The sequence below is a fragment of the Salmo salar genome, chromosome ssa05, assembly GCF_905237065.1.
Source record: "Salmo salar chromosome ssa05, Ssal_v3.1, whole genome shotgun sequence".
Lineage (NCBI taxonomy): Eukaryota > Metazoa > Chordata > Actinopteri > Salmoniformes > Salmonidae > Salmo > Salmo salar.
The window spans coordinates 8,566,242-8,592,457 of NC_059446.1; the positions used below are offsets into that span (position 1 = coordinate 8,566,242).

Here is a 26,216-nt window from a genome sequence, read left to right on the forward strand (position 1 = left end):
CGTACACAGGCAGTACCAGGTACCTACCAGACCCGAACATAGGCAGTACCAGGTACCTACCAGACCCGTACACAGGCAGTACCAGGTAGCTACCAGACCCGAACATAGGCAGTACCAGGTACCTACCAGACCCGTACACAGGCAGTACCAGGTAGCTACCAGACCCGAACATAGGCAGTACCAGGTACCTACCAGACCCGTACACAGACAGTACCAGGTACCTACCAGACCAGTACACAGGCAGTACCTGGTAGCTACCAGACCAGTACACAGACAGTACCAGGTAGCTACCAGACCAGTACACAGACAGTACCAGGTAGCTACCAGACCCGTACACAGCCAGTACCAACAGCAGGCTAAAGGTACCTACCAGACCCGTAAAGCCAGTACCAACAGCAGGTTAACGCTATATCAGACCCTTTGTCTAGATTTGTCTTGACGGGGTAATGGACTGACTGCAATGAAATGATGTTGTGCCTGTACAGCATGTTAGGATTCACCTTTCTGTAGTTTTTTTTTCTAATGGTATTTCCAGTAACAAGATAAACCATGTTAAAATGTCAGAGTAGTAGAGCTATATGTTAGAATCTTAGGAGTGAAGAGATGTCATCACGTAGTGTCACCCAAGAACCTCTTTCTTCCCCTCCAGAACTTCAGGAGACAGTGAGCACTCTGCTGGAGGAGAAGAAGAGGCTTGCCTGTCAGCTTCAGGAGCAGCAGAGACAGATTGAAGAGCTAACCATCCTGGTGGGTACTACCAACTACCAGGCCTGGTAATCAATACCTCTCACAGGAGGTCTGTCTCAGACAGGCACAGAACTTTTCTCTGTCTGTTTGGGGTGGGATTCTGAGGGCTGGTGAGAGGACTTGTATTCTATTATATGAGCGTGAATGCAGAATATCACTGTTCAGATAGTCTCATCTTTTTTCCAGTGCATTCGGAATGTATTCAGACCACTTGACGTTTTCCACATTTTGTTATGTTACAGCCTTATTCTACAATGGAATAAATAGTTTTTTCCCCTCACAATACCCCATAATGACAAAGAAAAAACATGGTTGTAGAAATGTTTACTAATTTATAAAAAATACAAAACTGAAATATCACATTTACATAAGTATTCAGACCCTTTACTCAGTATTTCGTTGAAGCACCTTTGGCAGCGATTACAGCGTTGAGTCTTCTCAGGTATGACGCTACAAGCTTGGCACACCAGTATTTTAGTTTCTCCCATTCTTCTCTGCAGATCCTCTCCAGCTCTGTCAGGTTGGATGGGGAGCGTCGCTGCACAGCTGTTTTCAGGTCTCTCCAGAGATGTTAGATCGGGTTCAAGTCCAGGCTCTGGCTGGGCCACTCAAGGACACTCAGAGATGGGTCCCGAAGCCACTCCTGCATTGACTTGGCCACTTTGTTTAGGGTCGTTGTCCCATTGGAACATGAACCTTCGCCCCAGTCTGAGGTCCTGAGCACTCTGGAACAGGTTTTCATCAAGGATCTCTCTGTACTTTGCTCCATTCATCTATCCCTCGAACCTGACAAGTCTCCCAGTCCCTTTCGCTGAAAAACATCCCCACAGCATTATGCTGCCACCACTATGCTTCACCGTAGGGATGTTGCCAGGTTTCCTCCAGACATGACGCTTGGCATTCAGGCCAAAGAGTTCAATCTTGGTTTTATCAGACCAAAGAATCTTATTTCTCATCGTCTGAGAGTCTTTAGGTGCCCTTTGACAAACTCCAAGCAGGGTGTCATGTGGCTTTTACTGAGGAGTGGCTTCTGTCTGGCCACTCTACCATAAAGAACTGATTGGTGGAATGCTGCAGAGATGGTTGTCTTTCTAGAAGGTTCTCCCATCTCAACAGTGAAACTCTAGACCTCTGTCAGAGTGACCATCGGGTTCTTGATCATCTCCCTGACCAAGGTCCTTCTCCCCAGATTTCTCAGTTTGGCCAGGCGGCCAGCTCTAGGAAGAGTCTTGGTTGTTCCAAACTTCTACCATTTAAGAATGATGGAGACCACTGTGTTCTTGGAGACCTTCAACGCTGCAGAAATGTTTTGGTACCCTTCCCCAGATCTGTGCCTCGACACAATCCTGTCTCTGGGCTCTATGGACAATTCCTTTGACCTCATGGCTTGGTTTTTGCTCTGACATACACTGCCAACTGTGGGACCTTATATAGACAGGTGTGTGCCTTTCCAAATCATGTCCAATCAATTGAATTGACCACAGGTGGACTCCAATCAAGTTGTAGAAACATCTCAAGGATGATCAATGGAAACAGGATACACCTGAACCAAATTTCGAGTCTCATAGCAAAGGGTCTGAATAATTTTGTAAACAAACTATTTCTGTTTTTTAATTTTAATAAATGTGCAAAAATCTCTAAAAACCTGTTTTTGCTTTGTCATTATGGGATATTGTGTTTAGATTGTTGAGGGGGAAAAAAAGATTCAATCCATTTTAGAATAAGGCTGTAACGTAACAAAATGTGAAAAAAGTCAAGGGGTCTGAATACTTTCCCAATGCACTGTGTATACAGTATATTATATTCTCAGTCATGTTGAAACACCATAAACCTTGATTGTTCATGTTTTACCAGCCTTTCTGCTCTGTTTGAAATGTTTTTGTAGGCTGAGAAGGAGCAGGCTGAAATGAAGGAGCTTCACAAAACCATTGAGCAGCAAAGCAAGACCATCAAGAGGTTCAATAGAGGTGAGTGACATGATACGCCCATCTCACCATCCTTAATCAACTGTCAAGGCTACTGCTACACAATCTTCCTATTCCCTTCAGAGACATCATTATGGTAGAGAGACATCATTATGATAGAGAGACATCATCGTGGTAGAGAGACATCATCGTGGTAGAGAGACATCATCGTGGTAGAGAGACATCATCATGGTAGAGACATCATCGTGGTAGAGAGACATCATCGTGGTAGAGAGACATCATCATGGTAGAGACATCATCGTGGTAGAGAGACATCATCGTGGTAGAGACATCATCATGGTAGAGAGACATCATCATGGTAGAGAGACATCATCATGGTAGAGACATCATCGTGGTAGAGAGACATCATCATGGTAGAGACATCATCGTGGTAGTGAGACATCATCGTGGTAGAGAGACATCATCATGGTAGAGAGACATCATCATGGTAGAGAGACATCATCGTGGTAGAGAGACATCATCGTGGTAGAGAGACATCATCATGGTAGAGACATCATCGTGGTAGTGAGACATCATCGTGGTAGAGAGACATCATCGTGGTAGAGAGACATCATCGTGGTAGAGAGACATCATCGTGGTAGAGAGACATCATCGTGGTAGAGAGACATCATCGTGGATGTCGTGGTAGAGAGACATCATCGTGGTAGTGAGACATCATCGTGGTAGAGACATCATCGTGGTAGAGAGACATCATCGTGGTAGAGAGACATCATCGTGGTAGAGAGACATCATCATGGTAGAGACATCATCGTGGTAGAGAGACATCATCGTGGTAGAGAGACATCATCGTGGTAGAGAGACATCATCGTGGTAGAGACATCATCATGGTAGAGAGACATCATCGTGGTAGAGAGACATCATCGTGGTAGAGAGACATCATCGTGGTAGAGAGACATCATCGTGGTAGAGAGACATCATCGTGGTAGAGAGACATCATCATGGTAGAGACATCATCGTGGTAGAGAGACATCATCATGGTAGAGAGACATCATCGTGGTAGAGAGACATCATCGTGGTAGAGAGACATCATCGTGGTAGAGAGACATCATCGTGGTAGAGAGACATCATCGTGGTAGAGAGACATCATCATGGTAGAGACATCATCGTGGTACAGTGGTCTGTAAACAGGTTGAGGCTTTATGCGCTAGATAATTCAATTAGACCCATCCTTCTCAAGTGTCTGTGTTTTACTGTTTTACTGTTACTGTTATGCCTCAATTCCCCTCTCTCTCTCTCTCTCTCTCTCTCTCTCTCTCTCTCTCTCTCTCTCTCCCCTGTCTGACTGTCTGTCTGTCTCTCTCTCTCTCTGTCTCTCTATCTCTCTTTCTCTCTCTCCCTTCAGTGTCTGTGATGGCTACTACAGAGTATGAGGAGATGAAGGAGCAGCTGGATTTGGAGCAGAGCCTGAGGGTGAAGGCTGAGACCTACGCCCATGAGGTAGACAGGCAGGCAGACAGACAGGCAGGCAGGCAGGCAGGCAGGCAGGCAGGCAGGCAGGCAGACAGACAGACAGGCAGGCAGGCAGGCAGGCAGGCAGACAGACAGGCAGGCAGGCAGGCAGGCAGGCAGGCAGGCAGACAGACAGACAGGCAGGCAGGCAGGCAGACAGACAGACAGGCAGGCAGGCAGGCAGGCAGGCAGACAGACAGACAGGCAGGCAGGCAGGCAGGCAGGCAGGCAGGCAGGCAGACAGACAGACAGACAGACAGGCAGGCAGGCAGGCAGGCAGGCAGGCAGGCAGGCAGACAGACAGACAGACAGACAGGCAGGCAGGCAGGCAGGCAGGCAGGCAGGCAGGCAGGCAGGCAGGCAGAGGAAGACTCATATCAGACATGATGACTGGGATAATGGCACTATACTGTATGAAAACTTAAAGCACCATGTTAATTAATCACTTGTACAAATGTTTGTTGTCTCTTAGTGTGACATCTCCACATGTCTGTTGTCGTTCTCTAAGTGTGATAACTAACATCTCCACATGTTTGTTGTCGTTCTCTAAGTGTGATAACTAACATCTCCACATGTCTGTTGTCGTTCTCTAAGTGTGATAACTAACATCTCCACATGTTTGTTGTCGTTCTCTAAGTGTGATAACTAACATCTCCACATGTCTGTTGTCGTTCTCTAAGTGTGATAACTAACATCTCCACATGTCTGTTGTCGTTCTCTAAGTGTGATAACTAACATCTCCACATGTTTGTTGTCGTTCTCTAAGTGTGATAACTAACATCTCCACATGTCTGTTGTCGTTCTCTAAGTGTGATAACTAACATCTCCACATGTTTGTTGTCGTTCTGTTAGTGTGATAGCTGACATCTTCAAATGTTTTCTGAGAATATGGTTATTTTATTACCTTACAATTGTTGTATTACTAATGTTTAAATTAGTGTTAGATAAACAGTTAGTTATAGTCTCACTGCTAATTCATTTGAGTATTCATTATTTTGTGTTGAGGAATTGATATTAGATTTGTCTGAATGCATGTTTACTGACATCCAATAGCAGAAACCCTCCAGATCTAGTCTGGGGACTGAGCAGCAGTACTAGTCCTAGTCTGGGGACTGAGCAGCAGTACTAGTCCTATTCTGGGGACTGAGCAGCAGTACTAGTCCTAGTCTGGGGACTGAGCAGCAGTACTAGTCCTAATCTGGAGACTGAGCAGCAGTACTAGTCCTAATCTGGAGACTGAGCAGCAGTACTAGTCCTAATCCGGAGACTGAGCAGCAGTACTAGTCCTAATCTGGAGACTGAGCAGCAGTACTAGTCCTAGTCTGGGGACTGAGCAGCAGTACTTGTCCTATTCTGGGGACTGAGCAGCAGCAGCAGTACTAGTCCTAGTCTGGGGACTGAGCAGCAGCAGCAGTACTAGTCCTCGTCTGGGGACTGAGCAGCAGTACTAGGCCTAGTCTGGAGACTGAGCAGCAGTACTGGTCCTAATCTGGAGACTGAGCAGCAGTACTAGTCCTAATCTGGAGACTGAGCAGCAGTACTAGTCCTAGTCTGGGGACTGAGCAGCAGTACTAGTCCTAATCTGGAGACTGAGCAGCAGTACTAGTCCTAATCTGGAGACTGAGCAGCAGTACTAGTCCTAATCTGGAGACTGAGCAGCAGTACTAGTCCTAGTCTGGGGACTGAGCAGCAGTACTAGTCCTCGTCTGGGGACTGAGCAGCAGTACTAGTCCTAATCTGGAGACTGAGCAGCAGTACTAGTCCTAATCTGGAGACTGAGCAGCAGTACTAGTCCTATTCTGGGGACTGAGCAGCAGTACTAGTTCTATTCTGGGGACTGAGCAGCAGTACTAGTCCTAATCTGGGGACTGAGCAGCAGTACTAGTTCTATTCTGGGGACTGAGCAGCAGTACTAGTCCTAGTCTGGGGACTGTGCAGCATCAGTACTAGTCCTAATCTGGGGACTGAGCAGCAGTACTAGTCCTAATCTGGGGGCTGAGCAGAAGTACTAGTCCTAATCTGGAGACTGAGCAGCAGTACTAGTCCTAATCTGGAGACTGAGCAGCAGTACTAGTCCTAATCTGGAGACTGAGCAGCAGTACTAGTCCTAATCTGGAGACTGAGCAGCAGTACTAGTCCTAATCTGGAGACTGAGCAGCAGCAGCAGCAGTACTAGTTCTATTCTGGGGACTGAGCAGCAGTACTAGTCCTAGTCTGGGGACTGAGGAGCAGCAGTACTAATTCTATTCTGGGGACTGAGCAGCAGTACTAGTCCTAGTCTGGGGCTGAGCAGCAGTACTAGTCCTAGTCTGGGGACTAAGCAGCAGTACTAGTCCTATTCTGGGGACTGAGCAGCAGTACTAGTCCTAGTCTGGGGACTGAGCAGCAGTACTAGTTCTATTCTGGGGACTGAGCAGCAGCAGCAGTACTAGTCCTAGTCTGGGGACTGAGCAGCAGTACTAGTCCTATTCTGGGGACTGAGCAGCAGTACTAGTCCTAGTCTGGGGACTGAGGAGCAGCAGCAGTACTAGTTCTATTCTGGGGACTGAGCAGCAGTACTAGTCCTAGTCTGGAGACTGAGCAGCAGTACTAGTCCTAGTCTGGGGACTGAGGAGCAGCAGCACAGACTCAGCACTGCTTTGAAGGGCACACATATGCTTGGGGGAACCACAGCTACAGTAGTGTGGTGTACTATTATCTGTATCGCTGCTTGGCAAGAGGCTGGAGAGGGAGAGGGGGTTCTCTGGAGAATGCTTCATGCTATAGTCTAATGCTTCCATATCCTGCTTCATGCTACAGTCTAATGCTTCCACATCCTGCTTCATGCTACAGCCTAATGCTTCTATATCCTGCTTCATGCTACAGTCTAATGCTTCCATATACTGCTTCATGCTACAGTCTAATGCTTCCATATCCTGCTTCATGCTACAGTCTAATGCTTCCATATACTGCTTCATGCTACAGTCTAATGCTTCCATATCCTGCTTCATGCTACAGCCTAATGCTTCCATATCCTGCTTCATGCTACAGCCTAATGCTTCCACATACTGCTTCATGCTACAGTCTAATGCTTCCATATCCTGCTTCATGCTACAGTCTAATGCTTCCATATCCTGCTTCATGCTACAGTCTAATGCTTCCATATACTGCTTCATGCTACAGTCTAATGCTTCCATATCTGGAAAACCTGTCTCTTTTCTTTGAAAAAAACCCGCTCATTCTCTCACTCCCTCCTCTACTTCTCTCCTGTTCTCTTTCCCTCCTTCCCTCCCCTCCCTCCCTCCCTCCTTCCTTCCCTCCTTCCTTCTCTCTCCTCCTACAGATGTTGGTGAAGCAGAAAGAGGCTAACAGACAGAGTATGATCCTGCTGCAGAACGCAGACCCCAGCCTGCAGCTGATCAAGGCTCTGGAGGACGTGGCTAATGTTACCAAGACTCTGGAGCAGGAGAGACTGCAGCATCACCAGAAGGTAGGTATGTCTGAGACTGTCTGTTTAGTGTGCTGCAGAGCTCTGTTCTAAAATGCCCATCCTTGGCAAGGGAGAGGAGAGGGTGTGTTGTCAGAAGAACAAGGAGGATACAACTGAAGGGCTTTAGTGAAATCAATACATGTTTAATCACAAGGCTCAAGTCTTCTCTTACACAGCACTTCAAAATGTTCTTGGTCAAAATGCCAGGTGTTGTAGAGTGAACATTAACACACACTCCTATATGGTCTCTCCTTGTGGTGCTTGGAATTAAAAACTCTGAAGGTCTTTAGCGACCAAAACGTAGAGTTTCAACAAGTCAAAAAGCAGAATTGCTCATCTTGATCACATAATGAGTAGTTATTTGGGGTGGAAAATGTTTTATAGATCAGTGATTATGTGCAGTCCAACTAAAATATAGTCAATCTGGATCTCAAACACACTGGTTGTCTCCATTCATCTCCATGTAGGTGAAGGCTCTGGAGGTTGAGCTACAGGAGTACTCTCTGAAACAGCAGATAGCAGAGCTGCAGAGCCAGCTGGAACTGATGGAGGAGGAGAAGAGAGAGACAGAGGGACGTCTGCAGGAGGTGGAGAAGAAGAACCGTGACCTAGAGAAAAGAGGTGAGGAGGACACCTACTGGCTGTCAATCACATCACACTGTGGGTAACAGCTTTTATTCCTGGAGCTTTGTGAAAGAATACATCTCCAGCAGTACCAGTAGAATAGATAGTTGTCCATCTTCTCGTGTTAAAAGACTGGTGGCCCAGGCTTCATCTAACACATCTGTCTTTTATATCTTTAGTGCAAGAGCTGCTGCAGGTCCAGAAGAGCACTGAGCCCTCACCAGGCCCTGAACCAGGGATCGCCCCACCCCCCGCCCCTGTTCCCCAGCCCCTCCACCCCCACCACCACCCCTCCCCCTCCTCCACCCCCTCCCCCATCGCGATGCAACCCCCTCAGGTAAGACAATAGTCTGTTATTTTGTTGTGTACAGGCTTGCATGGAGAAATTAATGCTCTAACCACCGATCTGTCTAAACATACTTTAATTTACACTCTTCATTCAATAGCTCACTGATTGCAATCATGAGGAAATCATCCAAGGGTTCAAAGGGGAGATCCCCGAAGTTGGAGCAAGCTCCTGGTACGTTTGAAATCACTTAGAATCAAATTTGCACCTGTCAGAATAATATACAATTTCAAGAATATGATTGAAATAATCCTTCATAATTGAGGAATTTTATTTTTATTTTAAAATCACACATCTTTACAATATTGTCCATGTAACCCTCTGTCTCTCTCCTTGTCCTGTAGAGGGAGGTGCAGAAGGAGGTACAGATGACGTCAAAGTGAAGGCAGTAAATGAGATGATGGAGAGGATTAAACATGGAGTGGTTCTGAGGCCTGTCAAGGGAGGAGACACTAAGGTGAAGAGGTCAACAGTTCATGTTTTGTTTAAATAATTGTCTTGGGAAATTGTGGAAATATAGACTCTACTTAATGTTCTCAAACTGTGGAAATATAGACTCAAACTGATTACTCCCTTATTTTTCCAACCATGCCATGTTTTCTAATCAACTGACTGTCTCCCCAAAGAGAGTTGTCGTAAAAGTGAGTATATTGACTTTTACATCAATTTTGTGATAGTGAAGTCTCTCTGGATCCTAAAATCACCAACAAAAAACCCGACATGCTAAACCCCATATCACAGGGATAATCCACATCATATGGTACTAGAGTGAAATGGATTATAGCAGTTCTGTTATTAATCTCTTACTAAAACCGGTCTTCAGTTTGTCTTTTGGAATGGGCTCTTTCTCCTTGTGTAACATTGCCCATGGATTACCTCACAGTGTAGACTGACAGACACCACATGGCTGTTGCTTTCATTTCATTTATTTTATATTGATTGACACCATCACCATGACAATTTACAGGCTCCGAGGAGAAAAATCTATAAAATGGCCTCCAGCTTTACCTTTATTCTCTCTAATATAGACCAGCTATGTGATAAAAGCTAACACTAGCTGCCAGGCCCGATGTGTGCGTAAGCACATAAGTAAAATATGTGTTATGTCCTGTTTATTAACTTAGTTGATGTATTAATACCATTCTCTCAACCCCTAGAAACCTCCAGTAATGGAAGAAAAGCTGCCACAGGAGAGTGCCATGGAAGAACTGAAAGGCATTCTGGTATGAAGTGTTTTATTTTATTAGTCTTATTATAAAAGCTCATATATGCTTTTAAGAAATGATGAAACATATATGTTATATAATTATATCTGTTACCAACTGTAAAGCATGTTGTCTGTATTTTTGGACCCCCCCCCCAGGAGACGGTGAAGAAGAGTCCCAGTCGGGGGTCTCAGGAGTCGGCCCCGTCCCCCCCAGGGAAGAGCCCTGTCAGCAGTGAGCTGGAGGTCATCCTTAGGAGGAGACGTAAACAGGCCTGCGACTCTGGAGGAGGTAGCAAAACCATTTGTTTGTTTGGCTTTCTTCATTCTCCTAAAATGGGTATCAGTAGAGTCTCCTCAGAGGAGGACCATCCTCCTCAGTGAATTTCATAAAAATATAAATAGTGAAACAAAGATGAAACTATACTAAATATATTTACATCACCAATGAATTGATTAAAACACACTGTTTTGCAGTGAAGGTCTACAGTAGGTCAACAGCACTCTGCAGGGTAGCACCAGGGTGTAGCCGGAGGACAGCTAGCTTCCATCCTCCTCTGGGTACATTGACTTCAATAAAAAACCTAGGAGGCTCGTGGTTCTCACCCCCTTCCATAGACTTACACAGTAATTAGGACAACTTCCGGAGGACGTCCTCCAACCTATAGGAGCTCTTGCAGCATGAACTGACATATTTTCCACCCAATCAAAGGATCAGAGAATTAATTTAGTAATGAAAGCGTAAGCTACAGCTAGCTAGCACAGCAGTGCATAAAATGCGGTGATCTGTTTGAGATGGGTGTTTGAGTAGGCTAAACTAGCTAGCTGCATTCGATGCTAGCTAAGTAAGTGAAAGTGAAATATATATACTACGAAATATAGCTAGCTCTCTCTCTTGCTTCTCCTTAATTTTTGGAAGAAATGAATTTGTTCAAAACTATTGTCTTTCTCTGTCTGAGTCAACTAGTCACCACATTTTATGCACTGCTGTGCTAGCTAGCTGTATCTTATGCTTTCAGTACTAAATTCATTCTCTGATCCTTTGATTGGGTGGACAACATGTTAGCTAGCTGGCTATCTAACACTGGAATTCTTCCAAGTCAATGTAAGCTTTTGATTTCACTAATTTATTGCCCTCCGGTGTATCTGCTAAACTGCTTGCTGCTGACTGTACTGCATGATTATAGCAGGTTTACTAACGCGTTAGTTCTAGTAGCTATGGTGATTGTCTATGACGTGACAACAATGTAGGCTGTGTGTAGCGTTTAGCGGTCATGATATGAAGGTTTGGCTTGGAATTTCTTTTTGCCCGGTCACAGACAGCTGATGTGTTGTGCACTGAAGTCCACAAGTGAAGGGAATAGGTGAGAGGAGGCGAGCTCGTAGATAGTTGCGAGAAGGAATTATATATACAATGAGCAAAGTGATCATGCTGTTTGTATGTGGGTTGCTATGAAAGTGAACTGTGTTTGATCAGGGGTGTATTCATTCCGCCGAGTCTGTTGAAAAAACATTTCTTAAACGGAAGCAAACGTAACAAAACGGGGATAAACATACCTGAATTTGTCCAATAGAAACTCTCATTTGCAACTGTTGGACTAATGAATACACCCTGGATAACTTAGATGCAGGCAAGAATGTGCAAGGCGTTATTGAACGTGTCACTGTCTGTCACCTTGAAAACTCAAAAATGATCTCGACCTGTGCACCTACGTTGTAAACTTTCATTCATAGGCTAGGTTGGAGCTACCTCATGACGGGTTTAGGGGACATTCTAGTATCATGCAGTAGCCTGAACCTATTGATGTGAATATGATTGACAGAAATAGTCAAATAAGGCCATGCTCATAAAACATTTAAAAGACATCAACCATCACTGATGGGTATATACAGACTATTTGAGTGTCCTGCTGAAAAAGAGATGCACATTCTAGCCTTGACTATTCTACATTTCCCACCAGAGGGCTCAATAGACCCTGTCATGATCATTTGCATACAGTACTCTAATCATTAAACTATAGACCAGGGCATGCAGGATGTCACTATTCATTAGTGGTGAGCCACATTCACAGTGTTGTGAATTCAATAAGAATGATGCAGTGCAGTCTTTGTATCCAGTTCCTAAAATATCTTTGCCTTTGAATATGTCCTGGGACAACCGAGTGTACTGGATGGTTAGATGTTAGGCCTACAGTGTACTGGATGGTTAGATGTTAGGCCTACAGTGTACTGGATGGTTAGATGTTAGGCCTACAGTGTACTGGATGGTTAGATGTTAGGCCTACAGTGTACTGAACCTATGGTTAGATGTTAGGCCTACAGTGTACTGGATGGTTAGATGTTAGGCCTACAGTGTACTGAACCTATGGTTAGATGTTAGGCCTACAGTGTACTGAACCTATGGTTAGATGTTAGGCCTACTGTGTACTGAACCTATGGTTAGATGTTAGGCCTACAGTGTACTGGATGTTTAGATGTTAGGCCTACAGTGTACTGAACCTATGGTTAGATGTTAGGCCTACAGTGTACTGAACCTATGGTTAGATGTTAGGCCTACTCTGTACTGAACCTATGGTTAGATGTTAGGCCTACAGTGTACTGAACCTATGGTTAGATGTTAGGTCTACAGTGTACTGGATGGTTAGATGTTAGGCCTACAGTGTACTGGACCTATGGTTAGATGTTAGGCCTACAGTGTACTGAACCTATGGTTAGATGTTAGGCCTACAGTGTACTGAACCTATGGTTAGATGTTGGGTCTACAGTGTACTGGATGGTTAGATGTTAGGCCTACAGTGTACTGAACCTATGGTTAGATGTTAGGCCTACAGTGTGGCTAGTAAACGCTTGCATTACTGTTTACTTTGTGAAATGCCCATCAAATATGTGATTGTTTATGCTCTTAGATCATATAGTAATCTACTGGAGATAATAACCCACAGAGAGAGTGAACATGCTGTTCTCTTACATCATGTCCCTACAAACCCCTTTGTCTCGCTCCCTCAGATGAGAGCAGGGACGGACAAATAAGCAAGGTCTCGTCCTCTGACAGCCTGAATGGGAGGCACAGCCAGAGTTCCCACAGCTCCGACAGCTCTGGCAAAGAGCCAGAGGGGCCCACAGGGCCAGGGCCTGGGCAGAGCCCCAGAGAGCCAGCCTCCCCCAGCGGAAGGGGGCCCGGCCCAGCTGTAGCAGCCAGGCGCAGGTCAGACTCTTGCCAAGAGCCCCAAGCAGGGTCCTGGCAGGACAGGAGGTCCCGTACTTCTTTGTCTGAGAAAGAGGTCTACTCTGAGGCACCGGTCATCAATGGATGCATTGTCAGGTAATGTACATCTATTATGGTGACCATCCTCATGTCAATTATTTCAGCTAAATTGGCCCAGATATGATAGGCACAACTACGTTGGGTCAGTAACCGAAAGGTCGCTGGTTTGAATACCTGAGCCGACATGGTGAAAAATCGGTCAATGTGCCCTTGAGCAAGGCACTTAACCCTAATTTGCTCCAGGGGCGCCCTACTACTATGGCTGACCCTGTAAAACAAAACATTTCACTGCACCTATTCGGTGTGTGACAATAAAACATTTATTTGTGTTTTTTACCATAAGAATCAAAGTTGGCAATTTGCTTATTTTCAAACAAAAGGATTCTTTCAAAGACTTTGTTGGTGCAAAATACATGTAGGAAAATGTGAAGGACTTTTGAAGGAGAACTTGCTCACCCTTGTTGTGTGTTCCAACAGTGGGGAGGAGCCTGAGAAGCAGAAGCCTGAGAAATGGGCACCACAACCCAACGGAATCAGCCATCTTAACCCTAGCCTGAGTGTGGAGTTGGACACGCATGCCACACACTCTCCCAGCCTCTCCGCAGGGCCCAACCCACTCAACGGGAACAGGAACACGGATGCAGAGTGTTGAAGGTCGGCTCCAGAGGTCCCTGGGCAACCAGGAAGGCAGGCAGGCTGAGGAAAGCTGCACAATTTGCACAGAATCTCAGTTATCTGCAGTTAGAGACACTTAATTATAAAAGCTTTAGGTTATTTTATTTTATGCACAAACTCTCTCGATCTGATGTGGCTTTGTGTCATCATCTAATGCACTGTTTTAGAATACAACCTTTTTATTTGACCAGTCTCTCTCTTCCTCTAACAGGAGCTGAATGATACTTCTAATATATGGCACAAACGTATTTAATTCTAGTTCTGCTTCTTCCTTGCTCTTCCTGAACCTAAAGAAGACAATAACCTACCGTAAGACTTTCAGTAAAGTCACTGCTTACTTTTTGCAGCAGAAGCACCACCTAAACATCGATAAAGAACAATGTTTAAGATCTGGGTCATCATAAGCAAATAGGATACAGATATTGCACATTATTAAGGCACTTTTGCTATTTCAAAACTGGAGCTCTGTTTCGGTTTGTGAACTATCTATCTTTAATGTGTAATCAATGCAAATACAGCGTAGGGATGCAAATGAAAGCCATGCACGTGTTTCAATCAAAATAGCCTACCATCCTTGAGGATTAGGTGCTTGTGTACTCAGTCTACCTCGTATTAGACACACTTGCCTCTTGACTATCCTAAATTGTATTTAATGGGAAAAACATGATATAGTAGCATCTTCATGCAATGGGACAACATTTGTAAATGTCTTCCACCTACATTCCCAAGCTGTATAAGGTGCTTTGTTCATATTTGCTGGTATACTCCCATTGTTTCTTTACTGCTGTAACCTGATTTCATCCTATGTGTATTCCCCACCTGCATTATGTTAGTAGGTAACGCTTTCAGATATCTAGTACAACCTAAAACAACTGGATTAAACAGTATGCAAATTTAACTGATACAGCAACTAAATCTAAGAAATAAATACATTTGAAGGCTCATAGGGCATTCATTCACACACCCATCATGACATTGTAAATGTTTCTTAAAAACATAGAAACAACATTGAGAGCATTGACTCTATTGTAAGTAATTTCTATAAAGCCTTCTTTCATCAAATTGAAAGGAAATCTTGTTTTCCAGATGCAATGATTTACTAAGTCTTAAACCTATCACCATTTTCTCAATTCCATCTTTATCAGGCAAGCAGCTGATGGAAAAGGAAATAACTGGACTGAGTTTGTGTGAATCTTGATTTTGTGTGTGTTTGGGATTTTAAAAGTGTATTTTTTTTTTTTACATTTACATTGATGTTCATTCATCACTTGTCTGAAATAAAATTACTATTCAAATGACAAGACTTGTACTTGAATCTATTTCTCCATCTTTATGTCTAATATATTACTAATATTATAATATTTAAGGGCTGTGTTTCATGTAGGCTTACCCTGGCGTGACGTTTTGATAACCATGTAAATCTCTCTAGGACAAGGTGATTTATCAATATATTCACTTGTATTTACCCCCCCCCCCAAAAAAATATTTTGAAATGCTAATTAGCTACTCATGTGGCTATCATAAAGAACTTCAAATGCCATAATGATCTGGACGAGACTGATGAATCGACTCAAAGGTAAAAATCTCTGGATTTACTACCTAATGTTAGCTAAATGTAGTAATGAATAAATTGGCTACATTTCTTTAAATGGTCAATTCTGTGAACTGTTTTAAATGGACACAATACCAGTTAGCAAAAGCATAATCTAGGGATCACGGGCAGGAGCTTGCAGGGATTTGTAGATTTGCAAGATGTCTACTTTGATGCTAATTAGCATTTTCAAATCTGACAGAAAATAGAGCCGAATATATTGTTAAAAGTCATCTTGTCATCGTTATCAAAACATCACACCAGGGTACGCCTACACGAAACACGGACCTTTGTTTTAAGTGTTTCTAAAATCCCCTATGGGAAAAATGTATGGCGCAAAAACGATTGGAAACATTTCCCTGATTGACCGCTAGGTGTTATGGGTATTGTGATGCCTCCTCTGTGGGGCTCTATTTCGTATTTGTTTTCACTGTTTAATCAAAACCATTTAACTTTTTAGACAATGGTGACATATTCGTTTATAATTCACGAATTAGCCACGATAATCCAAAAACATAAGAAATGACTGTATCTAGATCAAACAGCCCCTGTGGCGTCATAACGTGGTAGCTAGCGTCTTCCAAAATGGCGTCCAGATATTATCAAGAGATGCAAGAGAGTTTCAGAAATAACAACAAAAGCAGGGAATTCCCTGCGCATACCGCTAAAGTTCATTCCGTAGCATGGAGTTGCGACGGCAGGAGGTTGGCATCTGGGTCTTTTGATAAAACAGCAAGCGTATTTGTCTTGGAAAAAGACCGTTTGGTAAGTTGCTAGCTAGCTTGGTAGTAGTATGCTATCGACGCTAGTGGACATGGAATGAATGAACCACGCAAACAACACACCTCCCCAGTGGTATCTTGTAACATTCAGCCTCCCAAAATTATACACGCACTTTGTTATCTAGCAGATATCGATTCATTTGCTAACTGTATGATCAGACCGCGAATGGAAGAACATGCGAACTAGATGCTATGTTTTGGTGCTGATCCAGCGAGCCTAGTTAATTTTTAGTAGTTACAGTTACTTTAGGTGGTAGCTAGCTCCCTCGTAGCACCATCCTGTTGATTGCTAACTGTTTTTGCCTATATCAAACCCTTGCAGGTGAAAGAGAACAACTACAGAGGCCATGGAGACAGTGTTGATCAGCTGTGTTGGCATCCTACCAACCCAGACGTGTTTGTCACTGCATCAGGGGACAAGACCATACGCATCTGGGACGTCAGAACAACAAAGTGCACGGCTACTGTCAACACTAAAGGTACCCTCCAGTTTCAGTCCTTGTTTTGGACAGTGATGCAAATGATTCATCTGCTGTGTCTTCAGCCAAAAACAACCCTTCAGTCTTGTACTTTAGTTTTGACTCTACAGTAGTTTTTCATTTTTGGCCATTTGTAACATTCGGTTCTTTCTGATCTGAGCGGACAACAGTGCTTGATCTGTTTTGTTTGTTTGCAGGGGAAAACATCAATATCTGCTGGAGTCCTGACGGCCAAACGATAGCCGTTGGGAACAAGGATGATGTGGTTACCTTCATCGACGTCAAATCACACCGGTCACGGGCTGAGGAGCAGTTTAAGTTTGAAGTCAACGAGATCTCATGGAATAATGACAACGACATGTTCTTTCTCACCAATGGAAACGGGTGCATCAACATCTTGAGGTAAGACATTGGTTCCATCCAAAATGACATCCGAGGTTATTCCCTATATAGTGCACTACTTTTTGGCCAGGACTCATATGGTGCTGGTATAAACCAGTGCACTATTTAGGGAATAGGGTGCTATTTCCCCACACACCCTGTTACTCTAGTATTCACAATCCTGTCTAAACTAGAATGTGTTGCTTATGTCCTGTGATGTAACTTATGCCTATTGCTGCTGCACATGAACATGGATATGACTTAAAGTAATAGATGCATTCATAAGTTACGGGCTCCCTGACTTTGACTTGTTGTTTTCAGTTACCCTGAGCTGAAGCCCATCCAGTCGATCAACGCCCATCCCTCCAACTGCATCTGCATCAAGTTTGACCCCACGGGGAAGTACTTTGCCACAGGAAGTGCAGATGCTCTGGTCAGTCTGTGGACCGTTGAAGAACTGGTCTGTGTTCGCTGTTTTTCCAGGTGAGTGAGTCAACATTAAAACAAGTAAATATGGACTGATATCGATCTACAACAAATGGTGCAATGGCAAAACCGTCATCAACTAACCCAAGTAGCCCGTGTAAGCATCCAAAACATGATCAGTATTTGTATCACTTGACATGGATGCTTTTGCAATGCATCCATATGTTGAGTCTGATTGTCTTATGAATGTGTTTCAGGTTGGACTGGCCAGTGAGGACATTGAGTTTCAGCCATGATGGGAAGATGTTGGCTTCAGCCTCAGAGGACCACTTCATAGACATAGCAGAGGTTGAAACAGGTTAGTTGAAGAAAGTCAATACAACTTTCTGTGGATACATAAAGAAACCAAAATAGAATTGGATGTGCAAGAATAATCCCCTCGCTCCCTGTGGAATGTACGATACACACAACAAGCCCACACTATGCCACATAGTCCTTGGCAAGAATCAAGTCCTTTTTAATTTGATTTCATCCTTCCTCAGTATCCTCTTCTTTGTTTTGTGTTTATGCAGGAGAGAAGCTGTGGGAGGTCCAGTGTGAGTCTCCTACATTCACAGTAGCCTGGCATCCTAAGAGACCGCTGTTGGCCTACGCATGTGATGACAAGGAAGGGAAGTACGACAACAATAGAGAGGCAGGCACTGTCAAACTGTTTGGATTACCTAATGATTCCTGAGTGGGATAGTGAGGCAGGCGCTGTCAAACTGTTTGGATTACCTAATGATTCCTGAGTGGGATAGTGAGGCAGGCACTGTCAAACTGTTTGGATTACCTACTGATTCCTGAGTGGGATAGTGAGGCAGGCGCTGTCAAACTGTTTGGATTACCTAATGATTCCTGAGTGGGATAGTGAGGCAGGCGCAGTCAAACTGTTTGGATTACCTAATGATTCCTGAGTGGGATAGTGAGGCAGGCGCTGTCAAACTGTTTGGATTACCTAATGATTCCTGAGTGGGATAGTGAGGCAGGCACTGTCAAACTGTTTGGATTACCTAATGATTCCTGAGTGGGATAGTGAGGCAGGCGCTGTCAAACTGTTTGGATTACCTAATGATTCCTGAGTGGGATCAAACGCACACGTCTCTTGATTCACTCTTTAAACTGAGTTTATGCAGATGATTGGCCCTACTTTGTGGAGGCATGTTACCTATCCCTGTGCTGTAAGACTTATTCTTTATATGTTCAATACAACATCCTTGACTTTTGTTCCTTTTAAATACAGCCAGAAGGGATGTCTGTATAAATACCTCCGTCATGTAAACTGATATTTCTCCATAAGTCAAATCCTCAATGTTCTTCTGTTTTTTTTATTTCTAGAAAGAGTGCCATCTTAGATGTAAAATGAACAGATAATTACAGCGATTCTGCAAAGGAAAGAGGGTCTCGAGTTGCCCTTAAGGGAAGAGTTAAAACATCATTTACTCTCTGTAGTGAGGGGGAAAACACTAGTGTTCTCTTTGAAACCACCAGATGGCAGTGCATCCCAATGATGAAATAGTTGTTTGTTTGTGTAGAGTTTTCTACATGACTGTTTCTCCATACAGTTTGCAATTACACACAGTGCTGTATCACATTTTGTTGAAACAGTAAATATATATTTTTATATATTAAAACAACAGTCTTGTATACTTGTCTTTGTTGAACATATCAAGGTATAAAACTAATATGGTGCATTGTATGTCTGCTGTCTAGATTTAGTGGGTTATTTCACTAAGAGGGGACTGTATCTCAGCCAGGAAATGGTGATTCATTGCAGGCTATGGCATGAAGATGTTGTGTAACTAAATGCATTTATGTAATGTACACAGAGATGGTGGGTGTGAGGTCTTGGACTTGATATGTTAGCCTACCCTCTGTATCACAGCTCCCACACATCAACCAGCACAAGACCATATTATCTTAACTGGGTGAATATGATGCCCTGCCAACTAAGTACAGTATACAGTCCGGTCCAAAGATGTACCAAAGAGACTTTCAAATAAATCATACAAGGTCTGGGTTATATAGCATTTTCCTGTCCAATGATGCAAAAAAAATATATATAATTAAAATATTTTATACTAATACAACTGCTCAGAGAAATATATTTTGTTTAACAAGTAATACTTTTTCCCCCTCAGATGTTTTCAATACCTCACCTTTTGAGTATAATGGCACTGAGCCTTTTTTTCTAAAATGTATCAGATTGGAGAACACGTTGGGAGGGATCATAGACCATTGATATCCTTCATCTGCGCTTAGGGACGGCCCTCATCAAGTTCCGGAGAATGAGATGGCTATTGCAATATGTTTGTTTTATTTTGTGGTCGATTTAACATTTCTTTGTGTATTTTGATGTGCGCTTGGGGTTATTGTCTTGCTAGAAGATCCACTATCTTTTTGAGAAAAAAATGTATTTGTTTTACAAAATGTCTTTTATTTTTCTTAATTTGTATTAGTATAAAATAATAAAATGTCCCAACTTTTTGAACAATCTATCCCAGTATTTGTGTTATTTATTTGATAGTCTTCTTTGCTGATCTTTAAATGGTGTCATTAATGTTGGACCTGACTACTTGGCTGTAAGTATTCCGTATGTAATGTGCACTTGTGTTTTCAGTCATGTCATAGTGAGTATGAGACGAGTGGTAAGCGTATAAATTCAAACTAAGCAGTTATCATGATGGGTGATTTGTTGTATGAGACAACAGTGGTAACAGGTTTGAATAAATGTGGGTTTTGATACTTATGTAGGTGTCATAACCTGCCATGAAATAACACTGTCACAGCAGGTGTACTGTAAATAAGTAGGTCATGGGTGTTATGACCATGTTATGTCAGCTGTTATGACGCTGGATGTCAAGTAAAGTGTTACCACAACAGCTTATGTAGCTTGCCTCTGTGGCCTGCTGCCATAGTTGAGGTGGGAGAACACACCGCTTGTTTAGATGGAAGCACAGCCTGTTCTTTCATACTGTTCTAAGAACATGCTGATGCTTCCAGAATGGAGCAGTTCCTCGTGTCTGATGCTTCCAGAATGGAACAGTTCCTCGTGTCTGATGCTTCCAGAATGGAACAGTTCCTCGTGTCTGATGCTTCCAGAATGGAACAGTTCCTCGTGTCTGATGCTTCCAGAATGGAACAGTTCCTCGTGTCTGATGCTTCCAGAATGGAACAGTTCCTCGTGTCTGATGCTTCCAGAATGGAACAGTTCCTCGTGTCTGATGCTTCCAGAATGGAACAGTTCCTCGTGTCTGATGCTTCCAGAATGGAACAGTTCCTCGTGTCTGATGCTTCCAGAATGGAACAGTTCCTCGTGTCTGATGCTTCCAGAATGGAACAGTTCCTCGTGTCTGATGCTTCCAGAATGGAACAGTTCCTCGTGTCTGATGCTTCCAGAATGGAACAGTTCCTCGTGTCTGATGCTTCCAGAATGGAACAGTTCCTCGTGTCTGATGCTTCCAGAATGGAACAGTTTCTCGTGTCTGATGCTTCCAGAATGGAACAGTTCCTCGTGTCTGATGCTTCCAGAATGGAACAGTTCCTCGTGTCTGATGCTTCCAGAATGGAACAGTTCCTCGTGTCTGATGCTTCCAGAATGGAACAGTTCCTCGTGTCTGATGCTTCCAGAATGGAACAGTTCCTCGTGTCTGATGCTTCCAGAATGGAACAGTTTCTCGTGTCTGATGCTTCCAGAATGGAACAGTTCCTCGTGTCTGATGCTTCCAGAATGGAACAGTTCCTCGTGTCTGATGCTTCCAGAATGGAACAGTTCCTCGTGTCTGATGCTTCCAGAATGGAACAGTTTCTCGTGTCTGATGCTTCCAGAATGGAACAGTTCCTCGTGTCTGATGCTTCCAGAATGGAACAGTTCCTCGTGTCTGATGCTTCCAGAATGGAACAGTTCCTCGTGTCTGATGCTTCCAGAATGGAACAGTTCCTCGTGTCTGATGCTTCCAGAATGGAACAGTTCCTCGTGTCTGATGCTTCCAGAATGGAACAGTTCCTCGTGTCTGATGCTTCCAGAATGGAACAGTTCCTCGTGTCTGATGCTTCCAGAATGGAACAGTTCCTCGTGTCTGATGCTTCCAGAATGGAACAGTTCCTCGTGTCTGATGCTTCCAGAATGGAACAGTTTCTCGTGTCTGATGCTTCCAGAATGGAACAGTTTCTCGTGTCTGATGCTTCCAGAATGGAACAGTTTCTCGTGTCTGATGCTTCCAGAATGGAACAGTTCCTCGTGTCTGATGCTTCCAGAATGGAACAGTTCCTCGTGTCTGATGCTTCCAGAATGGAACAGTTTCTCGTGTCTGATGCTTCCAGAATGGAACAGTTTCTCGTATCTGATAACAAAGGAGAAGGTCATCCCTGTGGCTCAGTTGGTAGAGCATGGTGTTTGCAACGCCAGCATGGTGTGTGCAACGCCAGGGTTGTGGGTTCGATCCCCACGGGGGGCCAGTAGAAATAAAAACAAAAATTAATACATGAAATGAAATGTATGCATTCACTACTGTAAGTCGCTCTGGATAAGAGCGTCTGCTAAATGACTAAAATGTAAAAATGTAAATGTAGAAGGTGAGCGATGGAGGGTTGGAAAGAAAAAACCCCCGAATGTCTTGACATTGGGTCTGTGTGAGGCCAGTTACACTTCCTCTAGGGAATCACCATCTGTGACTAGAGATTAGACATGGTGTCAATTCCTCGTTCATCTTCCTCAGCCAAGACAGACACTGCCCAGCGAGAGCCGTCTCAGTGCCCAGATCAGGATGCTTCGGACTTGGCTGGTGACAGCTGTCCACTCCCCTCTCTGGTGCTTCTGAGCAGCGGGCTCCAGGATGTTTTCATTTTGCAGCATCCTATTCCTAGCAGGGATGGAACAGGCTCCCCCTGGCCACTCCCTAATGTCATTTAGTTTGGGGTATCCTATATGTTGCTTGCCCCGGTCTGCTAACTGCTAGCTTGCCTGCCCCGGTCTGCTAATTGCTAGTCCCGGTCTGCTAACTGCTAATTGCCAGTCCCGGTCTGCTAACTGCTAGCTTGCCAGCCCCGGTCTGCTAACTGCTAGCTTGTTAGCATCGGCCTGCTAACTGTCTGAATCGCCGTGTCCCCAGTCAGCCCAACCACTCACTGGACACATATGTTCACTTGGCTACGCATGCCTCTCTCTAATATCAATATGCCTCGTCCATTACTGTCCTGGTTAGTGATTACTGTCTTATTTCACTGTAGAGCCTGCTCAATATGCCTTGTTCCACCTCCTACATATGCGATGACATCACCTGGTTTAAACGTCTCTAGAGGCTATATCTCTCTCATTACTCAATGCCTAGGTTTACCTCCAATGTACTCACATCCTACCTTACCTTTGTCTGTGCACTATGCCTTGAATCTATGCTATCGTGCCCAGAAACCTGCTCCTTTTACTCTCTGTTCCGAATGTGCTAGATGGCCCGTTCGTATAGCCTTTAGCCGTACCCTTATCCTATTTCTCCTCTGTTCCTCTGGTGATGTGGAGGTTAATCCAGGTCCTGCAGTGCCTGGCTCCACTCCCACTCCCCAGGTACTCTCATTTGTTGACTTCTGTAACCGTAAAAGCCTTGGTTTCATGCATGTTAACATTAGAAGCCTACTCCCTAAATTAGTTTTACTCACTGCTTTAGCACACTCTGCCAACCCGGATGTCTTAGCCGTGTCTGATTCCTGGCTTAGGAAAACCACCAAAAACCCTGAAATCTCCATCGCTAACTATAACATTTTCCGCCAAGATAAAACTGCCAAAGGGGGCGGTGTTGCAATCTACTGCAAAGATAGTAATAAAGAACTCTGCAGGCTAAGTCTGTACCCAAACAATTTGAGATTCTACTTCTAAAAATTCACCTTTCCAGAAACAAGTCTCTCACTGTTGCCGCCTGCTATAGACCTCCCTCTGCCCCCAGCTGTGCCCTCGATACCATATGTGAATTGATTGCCCCCCATCTATCTTCTGAGCTCGTGCTACTAGGTGACCTAAACTGGGACATGCTTAACACCCTGGCCATCCTACAATCTAAGCTTGATGCCCTCAATCTCACACAAATTATCAATGAACCTACCAGGTACAACCCCAAATCCGTAAACACGGGCACTGTCATAGATCTCATCCTAACTAACTCGCCCTCCAAATACACCTCTGCTGTTTTCAATCAAGATCTCAGCGATCACTGCCTCATTGCCTGCATCCGTAATGGGTCTGCGACCAAACGACCACCCCTCATCACTGTCAAACGCTCCCTAAAACACTTCTGCGAGCAGGCCTTTCTAATCGGCCTGGCCGGGGTATCCTGAAATGACATTGACCTCATCCCGTCACCAGATGATGCTTGGCTATTCTTTAAAAGTGCCTTGCTCACCATCTTAAATAAGCATGCCCCACTCCAAAAATGTAGAACTAGGAATAGATATAGTCCTTGGTTCACTCCAGATCTGTCTGCCCTTGACCAGCACAAAAACATCCTGTGGCATTCTACATTAGCATCGAATAGCCCCCGTGATATGCAACATTTCAGGGAAGTTAGGAACAAATATACAGAGGCAGTTAGAAAAGCTAAGGCTAGCTTTTTCAAACAGAAATTTGCATCCTGTGATACTAACTCAAAAAAGTTCTGGGACACTGTAAAGTCCATGGATAATAAGAGCACCTCCTCCCAGCTGCCCGCTGCTCTGAGGCTAGGAAACACTGTTACCACCGATAAATCCACTATAATTGAGAATTTCAATAAATATTTCTCTACGGCTGGCCATGCTTTCCACCTGGCTCCCCCTACCCCGGTCAACTGCCCGGCACCCTCCACAGCAACCCGCCAAAGCCCCCACCATTTCTCCTTCACCCAAATCCAGATAGCTGATGTTCTGAAAGAGCTGCAAAATCTGGACCCATACAAATCAGCCGGGCTAGACAATCTGGACCCGTTCTTTCTAAAATGATGTGCCGAAATTGTTGCAACCCCTATTACTAGCCTGTTCAACCTCTCTTTTGTATCGTCTGAGATTCCCAAAGATCGGAAAGCTGCCGCGGTCATCCCCCTCTTCAAAGGGGGTGACACTCTAGACCCAAACTGCTACAGACCTATATCTATCCTACCCTGTCTTTCTAAGGTCTTCGAAAGCCAAGTTAACAAACAGATTACCGACCATTTTGAATCCCACCGTACCTTCTCCGCTATGCAATCTGGTTTCAGAGCTGGTCATGGGTGCACCTCAGCCACGCTCAAGGTCCTAAACGACATCATAACCGCCATCGATAAGAGACATTACTGTGCCGCCTTATTCATCGACCTGGCCAAGGCTTTCGACTCTGTCAATCACCACATTCTTATTGGCAGACTCGACAGCCTTGGTTTCTCAAATGATTGCCTCGCCTGGTTTACCAACTACTTCTCTGATAGAGTTCAGTGTGTCAAATCGGAGGGCCTGTTTTCCGGACCTCTGGCAGTATCTATGGGTGTGCCACAGGGTTCAATTCTCGGACCGACTCTCTTCTCTGTATACATCAATGATGTTGCTCTTGCTGCTGGTGATTCTCTGACCCACCTCTACGCAGACGACACCATTCTGTATACCTCTGGCCCCTCTTTGGACACTGTGTTAACTAACCTCCAGACGAGCTTCAATGCCATACAACTCTCCTTCCCTGGCCTCCAACTGCTCTTAAACGCAAGTAAAACTAAATGCATGCTATTCAATCGATCACTGCCCGCTCCTGCTCGCCCGTCCAGCTCTGACTTAAAATACGTGGACAACTACAAATACATGGGTGTCTGGTTAGACTGTAAACTCTCCTTCCAGACTCACACTAAGCATCTCCAATCCAAAATGAATATCGCAACAAAGCATCCTTTACTCATGCTGCCAAACATACCCTCGTAAAACTGACCATCCTACCGATCCTCGACTTCGGTGATGTCATCTATAAAATAGCCTCCAACACTCTACTCAACAAACTGGATGCAGTCTATCACAGTGCCATCCGTTTTGTCACCAAAGCCTCATTCACTACCCACCATTGTGACCTGTACGCTCTTGTTGGTTGGCCCTCGCTTCATACTCGTCGCCAAACCCACTGGCTACAGGTTATCTACAAGTCTCTGCCTTATCTCAGCTCACTGGTCACCATAGCAGCACCCACTTGTTGCATGCGCTCCAGCAGGTATATCTCACTGGTCACCCCCAAAGCAAATTCCTCCTTTGGTCGTCTTTCCTTCCAGTTCTCTGCTGCCAATGACTGGAACGAACTGCAAAAATCTCTGAGGCTGGAGACTCATATCTCCCTCACTAGCTTTAAGCACCAGCTGTCAGAGCAGCTCACAGATCACTGCACCTGTCTACCTACCTCATCTACCTACCTATTTACTATCTACCTACCTCATCCCCATACTGTATTTATTTATCTTGCTCCTTTGCACCCCAGTATCTCTACTTGCACATTCATCTTCTGCACATCTACCATTCCAGTGTTCAATTGCTATATTGTAATTACTTCACCACCATGGCCTATTTATTGCCTTAACTTACCTTATTTGCACTCACTGTATATAGACTTTTTGTTTTCTTTTGTTCTACTGTATTATTGACTGTATGTTTTGTTTATTCCATGTGTAACTCTGTGTTGTTGAATTGCTATGCTTTATCTTGGCCTGGTCGCAGTTGCAAATGAGAACTTGTTCTCAACTAGCCTACCAGGTTAAATAAAGGTTCAATAAAAAAAGCTCTGTCACG

The 26,216-nt window shown here is 44.2% G+C and overlaps 2 protein-coding genes and 1 long non-coding RNA gene across 3 annotated transcripts in view; 2 read left to right on the plus strand and 1 right to left on the minus strand.

Annotated features, from left to right (window-relative positions):
* Positions 1-15,062, plus strand: part of LOC106604134 (shootin-1) — a 36,754-nt gene extending 21,692 nt beyond the window's left edge. Inside the window, 15 exon segments of the mRNA XM_045717858.1 lie at positions 650-747; positions 2,633-2,714; positions 4,075-4,169; positions 7,504-7,650; positions 8,118-8,271; positions 8,454-8,540; positions 8,543-8,560; positions 8,563-8,611; positions 8,721-8,794; positions 8,965-9,077; positions 9,247-9,261; positions 9,778-9,843; positions 9,984-10,116; positions 12,831-13,146; positions 13,567-15,062. Of these exon segments, the coding sequence (XP_045573814.1) occupies positions 650-747; positions 2,633-2,714; positions 4,075-4,169; positions 7,504-7,650; positions 8,118-8,271; positions 8,454-8,540; positions 8,543-8,560; positions 8,563-8,611; positions 8,721-8,794; positions 8,965-9,077; positions 9,247-9,261; positions 9,778-9,843; positions 9,984-10,116; positions 12,831-13,146; positions 13,567-13,741 (1,622 nt within the window). The 3' untranslated portion in view covers positions 13,742-15,062.
* On the minus strand, positions 8,881-16,116 carry LOC123743074 (uncharacterized). Its single transcript, XR_006769814.1, has 4 exons — positions 16,018-16,116; positions 14,073-14,123; positions 13,546-13,795; positions 8,881-9,054 (listed from the first exon to the last, which is right to left on the minus strand). It is a non-coding gene; the product is annotated as an uncharacterized lncRNA (long non-coding RNA).
* LOC106604138 (THO complex subunit 3) lies at positions 15,703-19,960 on the plus strand. Its single transcript, XM_014198541.2, has 6 exons — positions 15,703-16,120; positions 16,460-16,616; positions 16,814-17,018; positions 17,319-17,480; positions 17,681-17,781; positions 17,996-19,960. The coding sequence occupies exons 1-6, from the start codon at positions 15,941-15,943 to the stop codon at positions 18,157-18,159; spliced, it is 969 nt and encodes a 322-aa protein (XP_014054016.1). The 5' UTR covers positions 15,703-15,940; the 3' UTR covers positions 18,160-19,960.
* The last annotated feature ends 6,256 nt before the right edge of the window (positions 19,961-26,216 follow it).